At 36.7% G+C, this 19,290-nt stretch overlaps 1 protein-coding gene across 1 annotated transcript in view; it reads left to right on the top strand.

The window, feature by feature from the left end:
• Positions 1 to 19,290, top strand: part of UNC79 (unc-79 homolog, NALCN channel complex subunit) — a 258,705-nt gene that overhangs the window by 148,653 nt on the left and 90,762 nt on the right. Inside the window, 6 exon segments of the mRNA XM_079130155.1 lie at positions 432 to 613; positions 4,069 to 4,270; positions 5,672 to 5,851; positions 13,809 to 14,095; positions 16,109 to 16,291; positions 17,134 to 17,296. Coding sequence (XP_078986281.1) covers positions 432 to 613; positions 4,069 to 4,270; positions 5,672 to 5,851; positions 13,809 to 14,095; positions 16,109 to 16,291; positions 17,134 to 17,296 — 1,197 coding nt within the window.

The raw sequence follows: 19,290 nt of genomic DNA, 5'->3' as shown, positions 1-19,290 counted from the left end.
TGTAGCTTCTGCAGCCATAGGAAGTTCTCTGTCATTTCACATCAGGACCTATTAAGAGTAGACCCAAATCTAGTGCCTGGCCTGGAGGGGGCCTTTTCTTTCCCTCTGTGGTCCCCAGAGCTCCCATGGAATGGCCACAGAAATGAGCAGACAGACATATTGAATAGTTTGAAATGGAACTGAAAGTTAAACAAAGAGAAAGACTGTTTAAAAGGATGACTAAGAGCTAAGTCAAGTTAAGAGCTGAATCAGCAGAAAAGTGGAAACAGCTTCTGTTGCACAGAAGAAACACCACCAGAGAGGATAGCGGTAGAATTTCCTTTGGTATTTAAAATTGCCACTTGGGGGCCCTGAATTAACTTTTTCTCTGTGGGTTCAGTTCTCAGACTAATACACTTTATGCATTTTGTCCTCTGTATTTTACATTGCAGTGGAAAAAGTGGCTGTAATTTGTAGATTTCTGGATATTCACTCAGTGACCAAAAACCACCTGCTAAAGTACTCCCTGGCCCACGCCTTCTGCTGCTTTCTGACAGCTGTGGAAGATGTCAACCCTGCAGTGGCCACCAGGGCAGGTCTCCTGCTGGACACCATAAAGCGGCCAGCATTGCAGGTGATGTATGATGTATACTATTTGTTCTACAGATGGTCTATGCCAGCACCACTAAATCACCGAGTTCTTTGTCATGTGCCTTAGTTTTTTAGGCTTGCTTTAACAAAACACCATAAATGGAGTAGCTCATATGACAATAGAAATTTACTCACCATAGTTCTAGAGGGTGCTGGCAGAGGCAGTCTCTGGTCAGGGCCTGCTTTCTGGTTCATTGATGGTGCCTTTCACATTTCTGGGGCCTCTTTTATAAGGACACTAGTTCCATTCATGAGAGTCCCACCTACATAATCTCATCATCTTTCAAGGGCCTCACCTCATAATACCATCACAAAGGTAAGTTATAACAAATGAATTTTGGGGGGAACACAGACATTTAGACCATGACATCATGTAAATATAGTGTGGATGACAATGATGGTAATAGTGGAAATTGGTGTGGGTGTGTTCGAATGCATGTTTGTTAAGTTTGAATGGAAACAAAAAGATGAGTTTTTTTTCCCCAAACTCTACCCATATAGTATAAATTTTAAATTGAAAACCATCCCAGAGCTTCACCTTATTCAGAGATCCCTTGGTTTTTTTTGTTTTTTGTTTTTGTTGGCTCTTTCATTTTAGTCTTTGTCCACTGATGACGTCACTCCTTGACAGCTGTAACTATTACATAACTTTGTGTTGGGTGTGTAGCACCTTCTTAAACTAGGCTGGTTTACCCTCGGCAGGAAGCCCCTGTCATTAGAGGATAGATGTTAAGAGAAATCAGATGAATCATGATAGCAATCAAACTAAAGCATGAGAAGGCAAGAATGCCACCAAAATGAAATATCACAAATGTGTGAGATGTGGAATACAAGACCTTAAGAGAGTCATATATTTATCTTGTGTGGCACCTGTTTACTTAACTTTAGAAAGCAAGTCCCAGACAGATAAGACTAATCGAAGGGCACAGAGTAAATTAGTGAGGAAATCAAGACTAGAATCTGAACTGTTTTTCCACATTGACACTGATTTGTTATTTCACTATTATTATCATAAGTAATAATTATGGCAAGAGCTAACATTTGTCAAATAGGTACTATGTTGCCAATGCCCTGTATTAAAAGTGTTCCATCATGCCTTATCCCACTCAATATTCACAATAACCTTTTGTGTGCTCCCATTTACAAGTGAGCAGCTAAGGGTCAGAAAGGTAAAGTAAGACGAGCCACACAGCTAGTATGTGGCTAAACAAACTCAGGTCTGATTCGTAATGAGTCCATATTTTTAACTCTGTGCATGCAAGTGTTTATGTGTACACACTGCCTCCCAGTGTGGTGTAAGGCTTTTTCCGATAGTTTAAGACCAAGAAGCAATGGCAATCTGTGCAGGATCTGACAAAATGTAGGGTTGTGCTGTCTGTGGCCCACCTTGCCTTATAAACCCCAGCTGTCTTCTGGAGTGTTCTCTGATGTCTCACCAGTAGTTGTATGTACCACCCTGCTCCAGGTCTGGAATGTAAGAGACACTTGTTAGATTACAATTGAATGAGTAAGTGAGATGGTTGAATGAATCACAGCTTTTAAATTTCACTCAATTAAAGAGAGGTGAAGTAGTGAACTCATGGAGTAGAGAAGTAGATGCTCCATCCATTCCAACTTTGATTTTTTAACAGTGTTCCACTCACATTCCAAAAAGAGGAGGTGACTTAGAGAATCATGTGATTTAGAAGTGAAAGGGAATGTAAAGGCCATCTTCATGTGTATTCAGAAATGTAGCTTTTTAAAAATTGGTTCTTCTTAGTTATATCTGACAGTAGAATCCATTTTGATGAAATTATACAAGCATGGGATATATCTTATTCTAGGATCTCATTCCTGTGGGCACAATAGTAGCATTCACTTAGGTATTTTTATACATGAACATAGGAAAATTATGTTAGATTTATTCTACTGTCTTTCCTATTCCTATCCCCCTCCCTCTGTTTTGTTCCCCTCTGTCTAATCTACTGAACTTTTATTCCTCTCCCCACTTGTTCTGTGTTAGCATTCAGAGAGAACATTAGATGTGTGGTTTTTCTGGGAATGGCTTATTTTGCTTAGCATAATAGTCTCCAGATACATCTGTTTAGTGGCAAATGTCATAAAGTTATTCTTTTTTATGACTGAGTAATAGTCCATTGGGTATATACCACATATTCTTTATCCATTCAACTGTTGATGGGTAGCTTGGTTGGTTCCATAGTTTACCTATTGTGAATTGAGCTGCTATAAACATTGATGTGGCTGCATCACTGTAGTATGCTGATTTTAAGTCCTTTGGGTATAAACCGAGGAGTGGGATAACTGGGTTAAATTCTCCATACCTCTTTCCGGAGTGGCTGCACCAATTTGCAGTTGCACCAGCATTGTATGAGTGCACCTTTTCCCCCACATCCTCACCAACATTTGTTGTTACTTTTATTCTTGATGATTGTCATTCTGACTGGAGTGTGAGGGAATCTCAGTGTGGTTTTAATTTGCATTCTCTAACTGCTAGAGAAGTAATCTCTGCCACCTGCACCTCAAATAGGGCATTAATTTCTAGCACATGTACAAAGAACTAAAAAAATTTTATACTGAAAAAACAAATAACCCAATCAATAAGTGGGCAAAGAAACTGAACTTCTCAAAAGAAGAAATACAAATGTCAACAGTGTTCAACATCTCTAGCAATTAGAGAAATGCAAATTAAAACTACACTGCTATTTCATCTAGTCAGATTAAAATGTAGCTTTGAAAATAGGTTTCTCAATGAAACTATAGACAAAATCCAAATGCAACAAGGATACACTGCCTTGAGGGCTAGAGGGTGTATGGATTAAATAGTTATTACTTAATGCATTAGAAAATCAATAACATACATTTCATTCACATTTCTGAAGCAAAATTCAGGAGATATTCTAAAATTAGGAGAAGCTTCTCTTATATCTTTCAATATTTCCTGCCAAAACTTACCACACCTGTAATCCCAGAAGCTCGTGAGGCTGAGGCAGGAGAATCACAAGTTCAAAATCAGCCTCAGCAACTTAGAGAGGGCCTAAACTTAGCTAGACCCTGTCTCTAAATAAAATATAAAAAGGTCTGGGGATGGTGCTGGGGTTGTGGCTTAGTGGTAGAGTGCTTGCCTAGCATGTGTGAGGCTCTGGGTTTGATTCTCAGCACCACATATAAATAAATAAAATGAAAGTCCATCACAAAAAAAAAAAAAAAAAAAAAAAAAAAAGACTCGAGATGTGATTTAGTGACTGAGTTCATTCCCTGGTTCCCTGGTACCAAAAATTAAAAAAAAAAAAAAAAAAAAAAAAAGATTTAAGTTCACTCATTCTCCTTGTAAGTGTGTGGATGGAGGAGGTATCTTGTTTGGGGACTTTGTCTAGTATATTGTCATTGACGTACCTTAGATGTTTACATCTGACTTCCTTTTCTCCCCTTCTTTCCCAGGGTCTTTGTCTTTGTCTTGACTTTCAGTTTGATACTGTGGTTAAAGACCGACCGACAATATTGAGCAAGCTTTTACTCCTGCATTTTCTTAAGCAAGATATTCCTGCTTTGAGCTGGGAGTTCTTTGTCAATAGGTTTGAGACTCTTTCTTTGGAAGCTCAACTTCATTTGGATTGTAACAAAGAATTTCCTTTTCCTACAAGTAAGTAAAACAGAGAACTGGTAAACAGTCACAGTCCCTTTTCTTGTTAGGTAAGCAGAAGATACTTGGTGTGTAGAAGGATACCTTGACTTTGTTTATTAAACATCTATCATACTAATCCATTGATTTAAGTATTTACTAGTATTCCACAATCCAAATTCTTCTCATTTCCTTGAAGACCTGTAATAACCATTTGTGACTGTATATTCCTTTAATAGTATTCAATCATACATATCTAATGTTTGTGAGCATTTTCATGAGGTATATTTGTATCTTGCAAATGCTTGTATACTTATTAATCAGTTGCTTATAGCTCTAAATAGATGAGGGGAAGTTATCAAAATTAGATAATTTAATCTGGTGATCCAAACAAAAAAATGATAGGCAATGGCCACAATAGACACTAATCATGATTTTTTTTTTAATATTTAAGACTTATCAGAGGGGGAGATGGAAACCTTATGCATCCATGAAAGATGTCTTTTAATACTTAAGATACACAAATGGAGTGTTTCAAACTAGCTTATTATATAGCCAGTCAAGGAAATAATAACCTCTTTTTAAAAATATTTTTATTAGTGCATTATACATAATACAGGGGTTCATTTGGACATATTTATACGTGTATATAATATATTTGCTCCATTTCAGCCTGCACCTTCAGTCCACCTTCCTTTCTTTCCTCCCTCATCCTGTTCCCCTTCCTCTAGTCCACTGATCTTCCCTCTATTTATTTATTGTTTTTAAAATTGATGCTTTATAGATATACTTATAAATGGAATTAACTGTGATACATTCATACATATACATGGTGTAATTTCATCAATTTCTTTCTGCAATTCCTCCGCTTTCCCACTCTTCCTCCCTCAGCTCCCTTCATCTGCTCTATTGTTCTGCCTCCCATTTTCATGGGATCTCGCTCCACTCCCTTTTTACATTTTTTAAAAAATTTCTCTCTAGCTTCAGCATATGAGAGAAAACAATCCACCTTTGACTTTGAGTTTGACTTATTTCAATTAACATGATGTTCTCCAGTTCCATCCATTTACAAGCAAATATCATAATTTTATTCTTCTTTATGGCTGAGTAGAACTCCATTGTGTACATTTTTTCTGCAAAAAGTTACCATTGTGTAAGCACAATTTCTTTATCCATTTGTCTGTTTACAGACACCTAGACTGGTTCCCTTATTTGGCTATTGTGAATTGTGCTACTATAAACATCGGTACACATATATCCCTGTAGTATACTGTTTTAGTTCTTTTGGATAAACACCAAGGAGTGGAATAGTTGGTCATATGGTAGTTCCTTTCCTTGTCTTTGGAGGAATCTCATTTCCAAAGTGATTGTACTCATTTGCAGTTCCACCACAATGTAACTTCTTTAATTCCTTTTGCAAAGCCATCACTGCTGTGAGGACCAATGTTGCTAACCTCAGTGATGCTGCATTGTGGAAGATCAAGAGGGCTCGCTTTGCAAGGAACCGCCAGAAGAGTGTGCGATCTCTGAGGGACAGTGTGAAAGGGCCTGCAGAGTCCAAGAGGGCACTCTCCCTCCCTGAGACTCTGACCTCCAAAATTCGTTGAGTATCTTCTTCCATTCTTCCTTTAAATCTGTTTAATGTCTTTCTGAAGCTGATGTGTCTTGTTGAATGTTTACAGAGAGTAGCAGAGTTGGCAAACTGAGCTTGTAACAAGTTTGGTTTTTAGATTCCCTAGAAAACCACCAGAAATGTAAACAGGTGAGGCAAGGCCCTGATCCAGTAGCAAATGGTTTTGAAATGTAGAAGGCAGGAAATCCACTGAAGCTTGACATGAAACTTAGTTCCTGAGTTCTAGAATGTGAAAGTATGCACACCAGCCTTGTAACCTAAGCACTTTTCTGAATAAGATGTAGATGATAAGACCTGTGTAGCTAAACAGGTAGAGCTGAAGTTTGGAATGCATTTTCTTTTTATATATTTTAGCAGCAGCCATATGAGCCCCGAGACAAACCAATAATACTGGCTGCTTTTGAAAAAGAAAAATTAGACTGAGAGGAAATTAAATTTCAACTCAGCTTCACCAGATAAGTTAGCTTCATTGCCTGTTTTTTTTTTTTTTAAATCACCTATACTTGTTTTTTAAAGTTTTTTCTTTATATTTTTAAAGAGAATAAAATTTCCTGTAAATTAACAAATGACTAGATAAACTCTAATGTTAAACAATGGTACAAGAGTGACAATTAAAAATTCTTAACTAAATCACCATATTAATGAATGAATATATTTAAATATATTACTAACTTGTTAAAACTATTCAACGATTAAATCTTTAAATAAAGCCTATAAAGTTAATAACACCTAAAACACATTTCTTACCTGTCAAAGCTAAAAGATTTGCTTTTTCACTGGTATTTATTAGAAAATAGCCTATATAACATGATCATTTTAAATCATAAATGTGATTTTATTTTAGTACATTTTCTCTATTTTATGACAAGCTATGGAACGTGGTATTTTGAACTTGGGAAGAGTCAATGAAAGCCTTTTAAGTAATTAATAACCCAGTTTTTCAGGAAGCAAAATCATAGGTGACCATTTAGGAATAACCTGAAGTAGTGTGAGGCTCCAGGAGAAGCTGTTTCAGATTCTAGAAACCAGCACCTCGATTAAATACATTAAGATTTTTGTATGTTTCCCAGATCTCTTCTAACCTAGCTCATCAGTTTGGGATATAAAGTTTATATATTGTTATTTCCTGTTAATTAATTCACATGACAATTTTGAAGATTAAGAATTGAAGTAACATTGAAGGATCTTCTTGAGATCCCTATAAAATCACAAAACTGGTTGCATAAACATTTTTTATGTGATGTTAATTTACAAATAGGAAAACTAAACTTGCTTCTACTATCCAATGCAGTTAGCACTGAGTGTATTTTCTAGGCTCAAGTTGTCTCTAATGCTTATTTAAATAGAGTTGTTGTTGATTTTTAAGCTATGAGGTTGACCAGGCATGAGCAGTCTGCTCCAGCTCTCGGTGGGACACCTGAACAGACACCAGGTGGGTACTTCTGACGTTGAAGGGCCATGTACAAGTGTCTATCACAGGTGGACAAGGTAAAGAATTCGGTGTCTCTAACTGGACCAGAGTGATATTCTTAGGATTTGAGAGTTCCAAAAGGGTCTTCTTACCCCAGATGCTCAAATGTTTGAGCCCCTGATATGGAAATTCTTTTCATCTTACTCAGCAGATGATTTTTGACCCCATTAACTTTTGGTCCAGTAAGAAGCATCATATTGCCCCAGTATGCACCTTTTCCCAGAATCCAAGATGACTAGAACTATACATAGTATATATTTGTATGTGTATTTACACATAGAAATATTATGTTTACATATGTGTCTATATCTTCTATAAGTAAAATATACATTTGATTTACATTTTAAGAGGTTATACATTTGAACCACCATCATCAGCTCATCATCCCCTTAGCCTTTCCTGATTCTTTGCAACTCTACCTGCATTTCTGTTCTCAGAGCAAGGAGGATTTCCATTTTGGGGAGGATCATAGGCTCATTTTTGGCACAGTACAGTGTAACTTATCATTTGATGTTCCATGATATGTTACAACTTACCATAGAGTATCCTCGGGGTTGAAGAGGCATTGGCAAGGACACTACAGACTGCATGTTACCCACATGCTGGGAAGATGGTATCATCACTGGGAAGATAGTGCAAGTTCTGAATGCCTGCTTATTTGTCAAAAACAAACTTGGTAACTGCCACCTGTGTATTGTGCTGGAAAATATTTGGTTTTTGATCTAAGGATAGTTTGTAAGCTAATTTTTTCAGAATAATTCTGACATTTTCAGAAAGAAATTTTCAAGTGTGAGACTTTGTGTATTATGGAAGAGAGGAAGTCAGGAGTAGGAGAGAAGAGAGAGAGAGCTCCAAAGATCATGAATACAGATGGCAGATGGTGACCCATAGTGTATTTTCTCTTTTAAAACTGATGAGATAAAAAAAGGTCTAGAAAACACTGGGCAGAATTGCTCTACCTTGATTTACATATCGCTATGTCTCTTCTTTGCTATGATTAAAAAAAATAGAAATAGGAATTTCTGATCTTGAGCTTCATTAGAAATCTGATATCCATCCAGTTCCCCTGCAGTTGGGCCTTTGTGAGATTGTTACTATACAATTTCATAAATTTTCTTCATTTTATCTCAGCTTCTTTTTATCTTAAGGCTTACTTGAAAAGTTAGTATTCAATTATTATTATCCACTGTAACAATCCAGCTGATGGAGTCCCCTCACATCTCCATGGGAAAGCAAGTATGCAAATTTTCTTGAAGTTAAGAAAAGACTTTGCTCATTTCATTAATCACCAAAAATGACCAGATGGTACAGGGGCAGAGAACAGCATTGTTTAATTAAATATGTATCTAAAACTTATGAAAAGATGATTTACATGATACCACCATAAGTAAGAATTGCTTAGATTTGGAAATGGGTTGGCTCAGCTTATAAGGCAAGTTCAGACTGGTGTTCCTTTTTTGCATTAATATTTGCCTGACACTGAATATTTTAACTTTGAAACAAAAACATGGCAGGATAATCATAAGATTCTGCAGATGGTTTAAAATAGCAATTAAATGGAAACTTAAGAATTTGCTATTTCATAAACATACTTTTGTTTGGTCTAAATAATGAGCTCCTCTGTGCAGACCTTTTATTGATTAGGCCTGAAATAAAGCAGATGCTATTTACTTAGGCAGCAAGACTTAATTTTAATTGCTATTTAGACTGAACTTTCTGGCATTGAATTTACAATTTATGACTTTCTGATCTTAGCCTTTACATAGGAGAAACTACAAGTAAAACAAAAAATTCCATTTTCTATAGAAGATATGCTTTGCAGAGTTCCAAAGAGTGTCATTCCTCTGTGATTTTTATGAGTCAAATTAAAGACCTTTGTTTATGTAAATAAAGTTCATAGACCCTTATAGCTGAAACATTAGGGATATGCTGAATGCTAACATTCTCATTTTATAGAAGGAGAAACTGAGTTTCCCACAAAGGAACAAATGTTATAGGCTTGCTGGTGATAGACCTAGGTCTTGAGCCCAGAGTTCTGGAGCTTTCTATTTTATAAGGCACATATGACCAATGCTAGTAGGTTTTCAACACCTTTTTTTTTTTCTTCCTAACTAATGAAATATACAATCTTTTAAATTGATAACCTGAAATTTTAAAATTAGAGATGATTTCACCAATGCTGAACCAGGAATTCTTTGTCCTTGGGTAGTTAGAGCACCTGTTGCAGATTAATTGAACATAGTGCAGCATGTATATCAGCACAATACTGAATAAACAGTATCAACCCCATGGACATAGGGTACTTAATTATATTTTGTTCCTCACCTTCTGCAATGAATAATTAAATGATAGAAGGTATATAATAATAATACTTATATGTACAGTACTTCTTTATCTATTGTGTTTATGCAAATTACCTAACTGCCTTCACAACTCTGGATATATGTAAAGCATTATTATTATTTTTTCACTTTACAGAAGGATAGAAAAACTGAATTACTGAGGGATTCAGTGATTCTGCTTAAGGGACTTAAGTCACATCTGCCTAGATAGGCATAGGACTAATACTTGCACCCAGGAGACTTGGCTTTCTTTCTACTGTAATTACCTCTTTTTTGGGGGATGGGGGTACCAGGAATTGAACTCAGGGGCACTTAACTACTCAGCCACATCCTCAGCCCTATTTTGTGTTTTTTATTTAGAGACAGGGTCTTACTGAGTTGCTTAGTACCTCATCGTTGGTGAGGCTGGCTTTGAATTCTTGATCCTCCTGCCTTAGCCTCCCAAGACAGACAGGAGCCACTGTGCCTACAAAGAATCCCTATTGATAATTAAGCACCAATAAATTAAAAAGTATGGTTGTTTTTATAGGGATGCTCTTGTTTGAAATAATATCTTTAAGAAATAACTTTTATTTAACAAATTTTTATTGTGTACCTGACATATTGGGAAATGTGAAGAATACAAAGATGCATCAGGAGTTTTTATATGCTCCACTTGCTTGTTTTAGGGGAGATCAAGTAGGAACTCTCATCTAGAGTGGAAGTGACAGTACAGGATGGGTCCCGTCAAAGGCAGGGGAAGGAGAGCAGTCTACCAGTGGGAGCCACCAGAGAAGGTCCTGTGAACAGGCCGGGACTGGTGGGCAGGGTGCAAACACAGGTGATCGGGGAGGGACAGGATGGGGAGCACGGCAGGGTGTGAAGTTGACTTGGCCCAGCTTTCTAGCCCTTCTATGGTTGTGTGCATGCATGGGCAGGTGGAGGACGACACTGCCAGATGGAGAGAGCACTCTGAGCAGAGACAGGTGTGCAAGTGTTGGCTTTGTTTTGAGATCCGAAGCAACCCAGGCTCTGGGAATGCGGAGCACTCCAGGTGTAGTGACAGGAAATAAGTCTGAAAAGCAGCTCCTGAACCTGCCTGGTTTCAAGTCATGTGAATCCAAAACACTGTTCTATTCTGTAGTGTCAGTGACTTATCCCTCTATGAACGGCTGACCCAATCCACACTAAAGTTACGGGGGGAATAGCTCTGCCTCCAGGATCATAAAAATACCTACATTTTTCATATAGAAATAATAAAATCAAATCTCTTAACATGTTGGTTTGCTGTGGTTAAGACAGATAAAGGAACTTCATACACTAGAATTCAAAGCTAGTGAGCGTTTTAATTGTCATGCCTTAGAGAAAATATTGTAGATAATTTTAAAATGAAAATTTCGTATCTATTACAGATAATTAAAGCAGTACTATTTATCACTTAGTGACATTTCTGCTTATCTATATCTCATTTTTCTCAGGGATTTGATTGAGGTAACTTTAAGCTTACTGTATTTTAAAGTGATTAAGATAAGATTTGCAAAAGCCCACAATGGAAAGAATAAATTATTGGAATAAAAAGACATTTTTTCACTCTATGCGAAAGGTCCCATTAAGTAGCCCTTTTTTCAGCACATCCAATTTGTTAAGGATCACCTAGTACTGGCTATTCAGGGAGGAGCAAATCAAGAGCAGCAGGCTTGGCGCTGAAGCACCAGAGATCAGTGGGATGAGTCTGCAGTGAGACTAGGGGCATGTGAAAGCAATACTTAGTCATTAGGTAAACATGATTTGTTGGCAAAATCCAGGCCTCATGTTTAAAGAAGCATTGTGGTGGTAGAAAGAATTTTAGAATATTTAAGCCAAAGTCTGATGGCTTATTTTCTAGACTTGACTTGAGATGGAATGAGCAGGGCCATTTTGGGGAGCTCCTTTCTTCTGCTTCCAGGTCCCTAGATCTCAGGGGTGTAAATTGAAGGTACAACTCCCTCTCAGATGTTCCCTGCTTCCATTTTTTAACTTTGGGGCTTTGGGGTCGAGCCTGTCTGCCTTGGAGGAGCTAGTGAGGACTCAGTGATGCGTGTTTCCCTAAACCTTGCACCCCAGGAATAAAAGGATGGAGTGTTGAAGCTATCATTTAATGTCATCACTTGCTGCTACGATAATATTGGACCCTGCAGGGAACCTAGATTCCCACGTTTGTCACATTCTTGGCCCAAACTTGCTCAAAGCAGTAATGTCCTTCTAGTTGTAAAGTAACACTCTAAAGGGGAAAAAAATTAAAAGTAGATATTTTTAATGCTGAAAAGAGTTATCTAAAATTTTTTTGACTTAATTTTATAGGGATTTCCATAGGTATTGCTTTTGGCCAAATTCTAGATTACGGATATTTAATTTAATTGTAATATACAGTGAGGCTTCATGTTGCTAGCTGCTCATTGAAATTGGTGTTCCACAAAAAGTGATTTCTTTTCTGATGCATACCTGATAAATAATGATAATATTAATAATTTACTGATCACTCTTTGCACATGAAACACTTAAATAAACAAGTCCTTAGGTTGCATTTGAGTGTTATTTGGTAGAAAAATTTCCTCAGGACATTGTACATATTCATTTCTGTAGGGACAGGCTCAATGAGACAGAGAATATTAATATCCTAAAATCACACTGAAGAGTATCTGATGATCTCCCCAACATTATAAGTTTTAGACTAAATTGACTATCAATTATCCCTTTTTCACTATATTATTTGTGAACAAACCAACATTCTTTTGATCATCTAGGGAAACTAAATAATCAAGCTTGTTGCCTCATATGTAGGTCTTAACCAGTAAATTCTGAATTTGACATTACCTTCATTCTCACTGTCCCAGGGAAAAGTCAGCTTTTACCAGCTTATTTCTGTGGTCCATAGAGATATTTCTTATATCTTGCTTCTCTGGACTGTGTCCTGGAAGACTCAGGTATTGCTAGATTAGTTGAGGAGTTAGTAGGTATCAGTTGCTTCCTAGCTCTTTGTTGCATCACTTATACCATGATTGTAATGAATGTAACCAAGGCTTGAAAAGGTTGCAACCAAAGCTTGTCATCATTTAGAACTTTTCCTTCCAGTAAGAGAGATGAGAATGCTGGTGTGCTGAACTCACTCCTCAGACAAAAGCTTTGTTTTCAAAGTAGAATTTCTAATGTTGCTTTGTCAAAAAGGATAAGAATGCAATGAGTATTTTGAATAAGTTCCCAAACTTAAATATAGAAGAGCAAAAGTCCTACACCAAATCTGATCACAAGGGGCAGAACAAAGGGAGGCACAATATAATGTCTGACTTTGGAAAATGACAGTGAAAATCAATGTCAGGATGCTTTTTTCACGTATGGTTATTTATGAGGCTAAGAGGAGGCCAAGAGCTCAGGTATTTTTCTTTCCATGTGAACTTCTAGCTCTCTTTCATGTGATGTTTTCTGTTTTCAAAATTTCATGCTTCTCTTTCTTTCTGTCTGTGTCCCTCCCCCTTGTATGTTCTCATTACATACTGCAGGGCTTATACTTTGCTATTTCTGATTGTGACTACCTCATTGAAAGAATACACATGCTGATATCTCAAGATTTTAAAAAGAAAACTTTTTTTTTTTTTTTGCACCAGTTTATTCTTGAACATAATTGAATTGAGGCAGTATTTAAACAAAATAACTCCATGGGTCTTTTTGTGCACAGTGGATTTTAAACTATCATTTTTATAGTTATTCTTACATGCTTATTTTATAAAGTTGGAATGGAAGCTTCTCTTTATCACTGAGGATAAAACTTTGCCAACATATTTAAAAATTGTTAAATACAAAGCGTTTAGGCATTTGTCTTGTAGTTTGGGAGTAACATTTCTTATGGTTCCCTAATTTTATTTCCATTCCTTTCCTACTCTCAAGTAAGTTGGTTATTTGATGAGCACAGTAACTTCCACCCTGGACTGTGCTTTGCTTTAGAGTCTGTATTGTGCCTTTAAGCTTCTGGTCTAGAATAAAACCCTTAAGTACTTAGTAGAAGCAGAAAGAATAGTGCTTTATCCATGTCAAATGAGATTGCAGTGTAAACTCACTGGCCGAGGAGCTGCCCACTGACAGCCTTTCTTGTACTGACAGGACAACAGTCTCCTGAGAATGACAACACCATCAAAGACCTGCTCCCAGAAGATGCTGGAATTGACCACCAAACAGTGCACCAGCTGATCACAGTGCTCATGAAGTTCATGGCCAAAGATGAGAGCAGCGCTGAGTCAGACATCAGCAGCGCAAAGGCCTTCAACACCGTCAAGCGGCACCTGTATGTCTTACTTGGCTATGACCAACAAGAAGGTTGCTTCATGATTGCACCTCAAAAAATGCGCCTGTCAACTTGCTTTAATGCATTTATTGCAGGAATTGCCCAGGTAAGTGTGGTTACAGCTTTGAGAAGTCAAACATAGGGTTTTTGGTAGAAGCAAGGCATTAAATTCCATTTAGCAAATATTGAGTGAGTATAAAGTTTTGTACAAATACTTGGTATTAGGCATGGGTATGTGGATATAATAACGATGAGTAAGAATTAGTAGCCTAGTATTATGAAGAGACAGGTAACATAAAATTTACCACTTTATCATTTTCAAGAGTATAATTCTGTGACGTTAAGTACATTCACAGTGTTATGCAACCATCACCACCATCCATCTGCAGACTTTTTCAAGGTCCTAAACTAAAACTCTGTGCCCATTAATCAATAAGAGAATATAAGATTATTTTGTTCGTGTGGGGTTTTAAGATCCTCTTCCTTTGTGGCTTCAAGTGAGAGAATTGAGTTAATCATACAACCTACTTCATGTCACACTATTATCACTGGCTTTTCCTTTTTTGTCTGCTTTATTACATGCCATGGTATATGATCTCCCACACTTTATTTATCCATTCCCCAGTGATGAACTCATATTGCTCCCACCTCTTCCCTACTTCTAACAGCTCAGTAACGATCATCTGGTGTATGTTCTTATCGACCAATGTGAGAATTCCCTTGGGATATGGATCCAGAAGCAGAATCTGGGTCATGGCTGTATATATGCCTAATTAGAGTAGAGCTACAAATCTCACTCTCCAGCATAGCTGCACCAATGTGCAAAGGTGGAGGACTTGGGGCTAGAAAGATGTATATGTAAATTTCATCTTTGCCATTGTTATTAGCTCTCATGGCTTTGAACATCCTCTGCTTATTGGTAACAGAGATTTATTAGAGACAACATAGCATGAAGCACCTTAATAAGTGCCTGTCTCATGGAATGAATTTGATGGATGGTAGATGTTACTATTAATTGGCTCAAATAGATTGTAAAGTAATGAGCACAGATAGGCAAAGTGGGAGGAATTTTCATGTAGTTATCTCATCTTGATACTCATAGCTGGACGGAGCCCCATTAACACTCGGCTATCTGTGATGAAGAGAGAAGATAACATTTCTTCCTTCCCTCCTTCTTTCCCTTCTTTAAATCCACATTCTACATGTTTACTTTAGAAATATAATCCAAAGAATTAAAAATTTAAAACTCTAGAAATCCGTGTCAAAAAATTGCTTACTAACATTTTGGTGTATATTACTCCTTCTGTGTTTACATATATGTCCATACATTCATGTTATAATAATGGGAACATATTATTCATACTGCTATATATGTAACCTTTAAAAAAAATTTGGATGTTAGGAGACTTTATTTTATTCATGTATTTTTGTGTGGTGCTGAGAATCAAACCCAGTACCTCACATATGTAGGCAAGTGCTCTACCAGTAAGCCACCACCTAGCCCCATGTGTAACCTTTTTTAACCTAATATTTCTTATGACATTCAGGTCATATAAATAAATTTGTGTCACCTCCTGTTTAATGGCTATGTAGTATTATGTTGTCATACAAATAATATTTATTTTAACTAATTCAATATTGTTGGATATGGAGATCATTTTCAATTTGGGGCAATAAAACTGTGCTGAATATCTTTACCCACACATTTCAGAGCACTTGTCTGATTATATCCTTAGGCTCATTTAATTGCTGTGCTGGAGGGTGTGTGCTCTTTCTTACTTCTGAATACCTCTTCATAAACTGCTCTCTTGAAAGAGGGTCTATTTCTCCACATGGTTACCAGTATGAATTTTTTTCATGAGACTAGTTCAGTTGTAGTTTAATAGATAAAATTTTATTTTTAATAGATAATGAAGTAAATAGATAATTAGAAGTTTCAACTTATTAGTTTTTGTTTCCTGTGAGGTTGACTTCCCCCCTTTACCTAAACTGGTTATTATTGTTAATATTTTGTGAGATGTCTCTTAAATGTTTTGCCAGATTTTTGTTGTGATGGCTCAAACTTTTCTTTTTGAACTTCTGAGTGTTCTTTCAGTTACTAATATTCTTTCTATTTCAGGTTATGGACTATAACATTAACTTGGGAAAACACCTTCTTCCCTTGGTGGTTCAGGTGCTCAAATACTGCTCTTGTCCTCAACTACGGCATTATTTCCAACAGCCACCTCGTTGTTCCCTCTGGTCCCTAAAACCTCACATCCGGCAGATGTGGTTGAAGGCCTTGCTTGTCATCCTTTACAAGGTGAGTTGCCACCAGCACACTGTTTCTGGATGTACTTGTAACGTACCTTTGAGCAGACAGCTAAGAGATTTCAATCTCTGAGAACTTGGTAGGAGAAAAATTTGACCTTCAGAAGAAGTACCATGATATGCAATTAGTTTTGGGAAGCAAAAGAGCTATTGGAACAAAAACAGTAGTAGAAGATTGTGTCAATATATACTTTAAAAATGTTTTTAATTAAATGATGAATTGCCAGTGGCTTAGGAGGCTGAGGCAGGAGGATCACAAATTCAAAGCCAACCTCAGCAACTTAGCAAGGCCCTATCTCAAAATAAAAAATAAAAAGGGTTGGGGATGTGGCTCAGTGGTTAAGCACCCCTGATATCAAAATATCAAAGAGAGAGAGAGAGAGAGAGAGAGAGAGAGGGAGAGAGAGAGAGAGAGAGAGAGAGGGAGGGAGGGAGGGAGGGAGGGAGGGAGGGAGGGAGAAAGAAAGAAAGAAAGATGAATTATAGGGTATTGACCAATGACAACCTCTGATTATACTCAGAATCTTCTATCTAAACATTAATTATTATGTCAGAAAACAAAGAAGGTATTTGAAATTGTATTCACTGTATGTCTGTGCCAGATAACTTACTTGAAGGCAATTGTAACTGTGAACCGTCCTTTGTTTCTGTCAGGGGTTTGGTGCAAGAGGAAGAGAATATGGTCCCTTATAAAATAAGGTCATTATCAAAATCTGTGTTTTTACTTTTCCATATTTTTCCTTTTATCCCCAAAGGTACTAAGAAAATTGCCAGGCAAGATTAAATGGAAAAACTTATTCTTTAAAGTAACCATTTATGTTTTTTATTGAGCAGTATCCATACCGAGACTGTGATATCAGCAAGATCCTGCTGCACCTGATTCACATAACAGTCAACACACTCAATGCACAGTATCACAGCTGCAAGCCCCATGCCACGGCAGGACCTTTGTACAGTGACAACAGTAACATAAGCAGATACAGCGAAAAAGAAAAAGGTACTTTCCTTATTGGAATTCTATCCCACACTTAGCTCAAATACATAATACATTTCTGGACAGTGCTTTTCTTAGGAGATAGAGGAGCACCCCTAGATTTCATGGTGGTGTAAAAACAATTACTATTTTGTTACTTTTCTAACTTTCCCATTAACATTACTGTTTTAACTTTCTAATTTGAGTATTCAAGAGAAATAATAGATATGCTACTAAAACCCATATAGTAAGAAATAGTTTATGAGATATTTTCTGCTATTTGATTAAGGAACCTTTGGAAGCTTGCTCTTAACATGCTTAACATGTTTTGGGGCTGTGACATAAATTAGTTTGCATACAGTGGAGTCTTGAGGGTCTCTTTAGTTTGCCCCTGAATTTTATACTCACAGAATTTTCATGTAGTCTAAATTTTCTGAAGTGTTTTTCTCTAGTCTCCTTAATTCAAAGTGAAGTGATTCAGGGCAATGAAAATGAAACATTTCTGGGGCATAAGTTAGGATTATTTCCAATATTGACACCTTTTTATTTTATTGATGGCTTTTCCTTAAAGGATACAGTAGAATGAAACTCTAAATAGAGTAAAAGTACAACTTGGATATTTTCAGGTACGATGAGGAACTGAGGCATATATCTGTAAATGTCACAACATGACTAGAGTTGTAAAAGGTGACATCATCTAATCCAATCCTGGGAGAAAGCCAAGTGCTTGATGACCCTCTGTGGTGTTAGAACAATCTGAATTGGTGGGACTGTTCTGAAAATATCTTAGTGGGATGGATTATAGTCAGTGTTCCAGTTTGCTTATTGCTGAAAAGTCTGAGAATCTAGGTTCTTTAAATTCTGGAAAAACTTAGATCCTTCCTGAAGAATATATTGCTACTAGCTTAGGTCTTAGTCTCTGGGAAATTGAGTATGTTTGATTAAGCAAGGGATGTTCTTTATGCATACTCAGTGTTTGGGCCAATCCCACTGACCCTTCAGGGTGGGAGGTACTGTCTTACTGTCCTTCCATCTCTGTCATACAGTACATCTTGAGAATTATTCCAAGGGTATATCATGGAAGTCATAATAGCTATTTGCTAAGAAAAACAGAAAACTATATTTTTCAAAGGGGAAAAGCTTAAACAGGAAATAAAGAATTAAAATAGAGCATTTTGTTATATTTCTCTAGAAACATGGGAATTTGATGGGCTTTTTCATCTTTGTGGGAGTTCACTGGGAGGTGTGTATCCATTTTGATTGATAACACTTATTTTTTATTTGATTAAAAAATTACTATGGCTATTTCATCTTAAAAAATTACTATGGATATTTCATAAAATTAACAGTTTTAGCTTTCACTTTCTTGTAGAATCTTATGCATTAAGAAAGGATTGGTCCTTAAAATTAATGCTTATATTCTCCCTGTGTTCAAGAAATCTTGAATAATCATAATCACACCTGAGCCTCATCTTGTCATATATATGTATAAATGTGGGCCACTTATTTTCATCTTAGTGATACTCAACTCAAATAGTGGTTTATTCCATTTTTTGTGGTATTAAATGTATCTAAGCAGCTTTTCTTTTGCCACTTTGCATGTGACTTCGACTTTTCAAAAGGATGAAAGAAGATAATAAGTGAACTTTGTGGGTTGCAGAATAGCAATTCCTTCCTCATTGATGTGTTTTTTGAGTGTATTCTACTTAAAAATGGCCAAAAGAAAACAGAAGAAAGGACATAGAAACAAGCTCAATAGGAACTATAAGGGGCCCATTTGTTTATGGAACCCTAGGATCATAACAGTTAAAGATTCTTTGTAGGATTCATGAGATCCATAACAGTTACACATGGTCAGTGACTCAGAGAAGAGTTTTACTTTAATAGGAGGAAATTTTTTTTTTTTTTCCCCGTTTTCTTTTTCCTTTGTTTACTCTTTCAGTCCATAATCATTTGTGGAGCTTTTGAGATAACAAGTGGCTTTTCTAAGCTTTTTCTGTGTGTTGTGTGTTTCATTA

This window comes from Sciurus vulgaris (genome assembly GCF_902686455.1).
Source record: "Sciurus vulgaris genome assembly, chromosome: 2".
NCBI lineage: Eukaryota > Metazoa > Chordata > Mammalia > Rodentia > Sciuridae > Sciurus > Sciurus vulgaris.
Note: the sequence above shows the minus strand (reverse complement) of the source record. Positions and strands in the feature narration are given on the sequence as shown.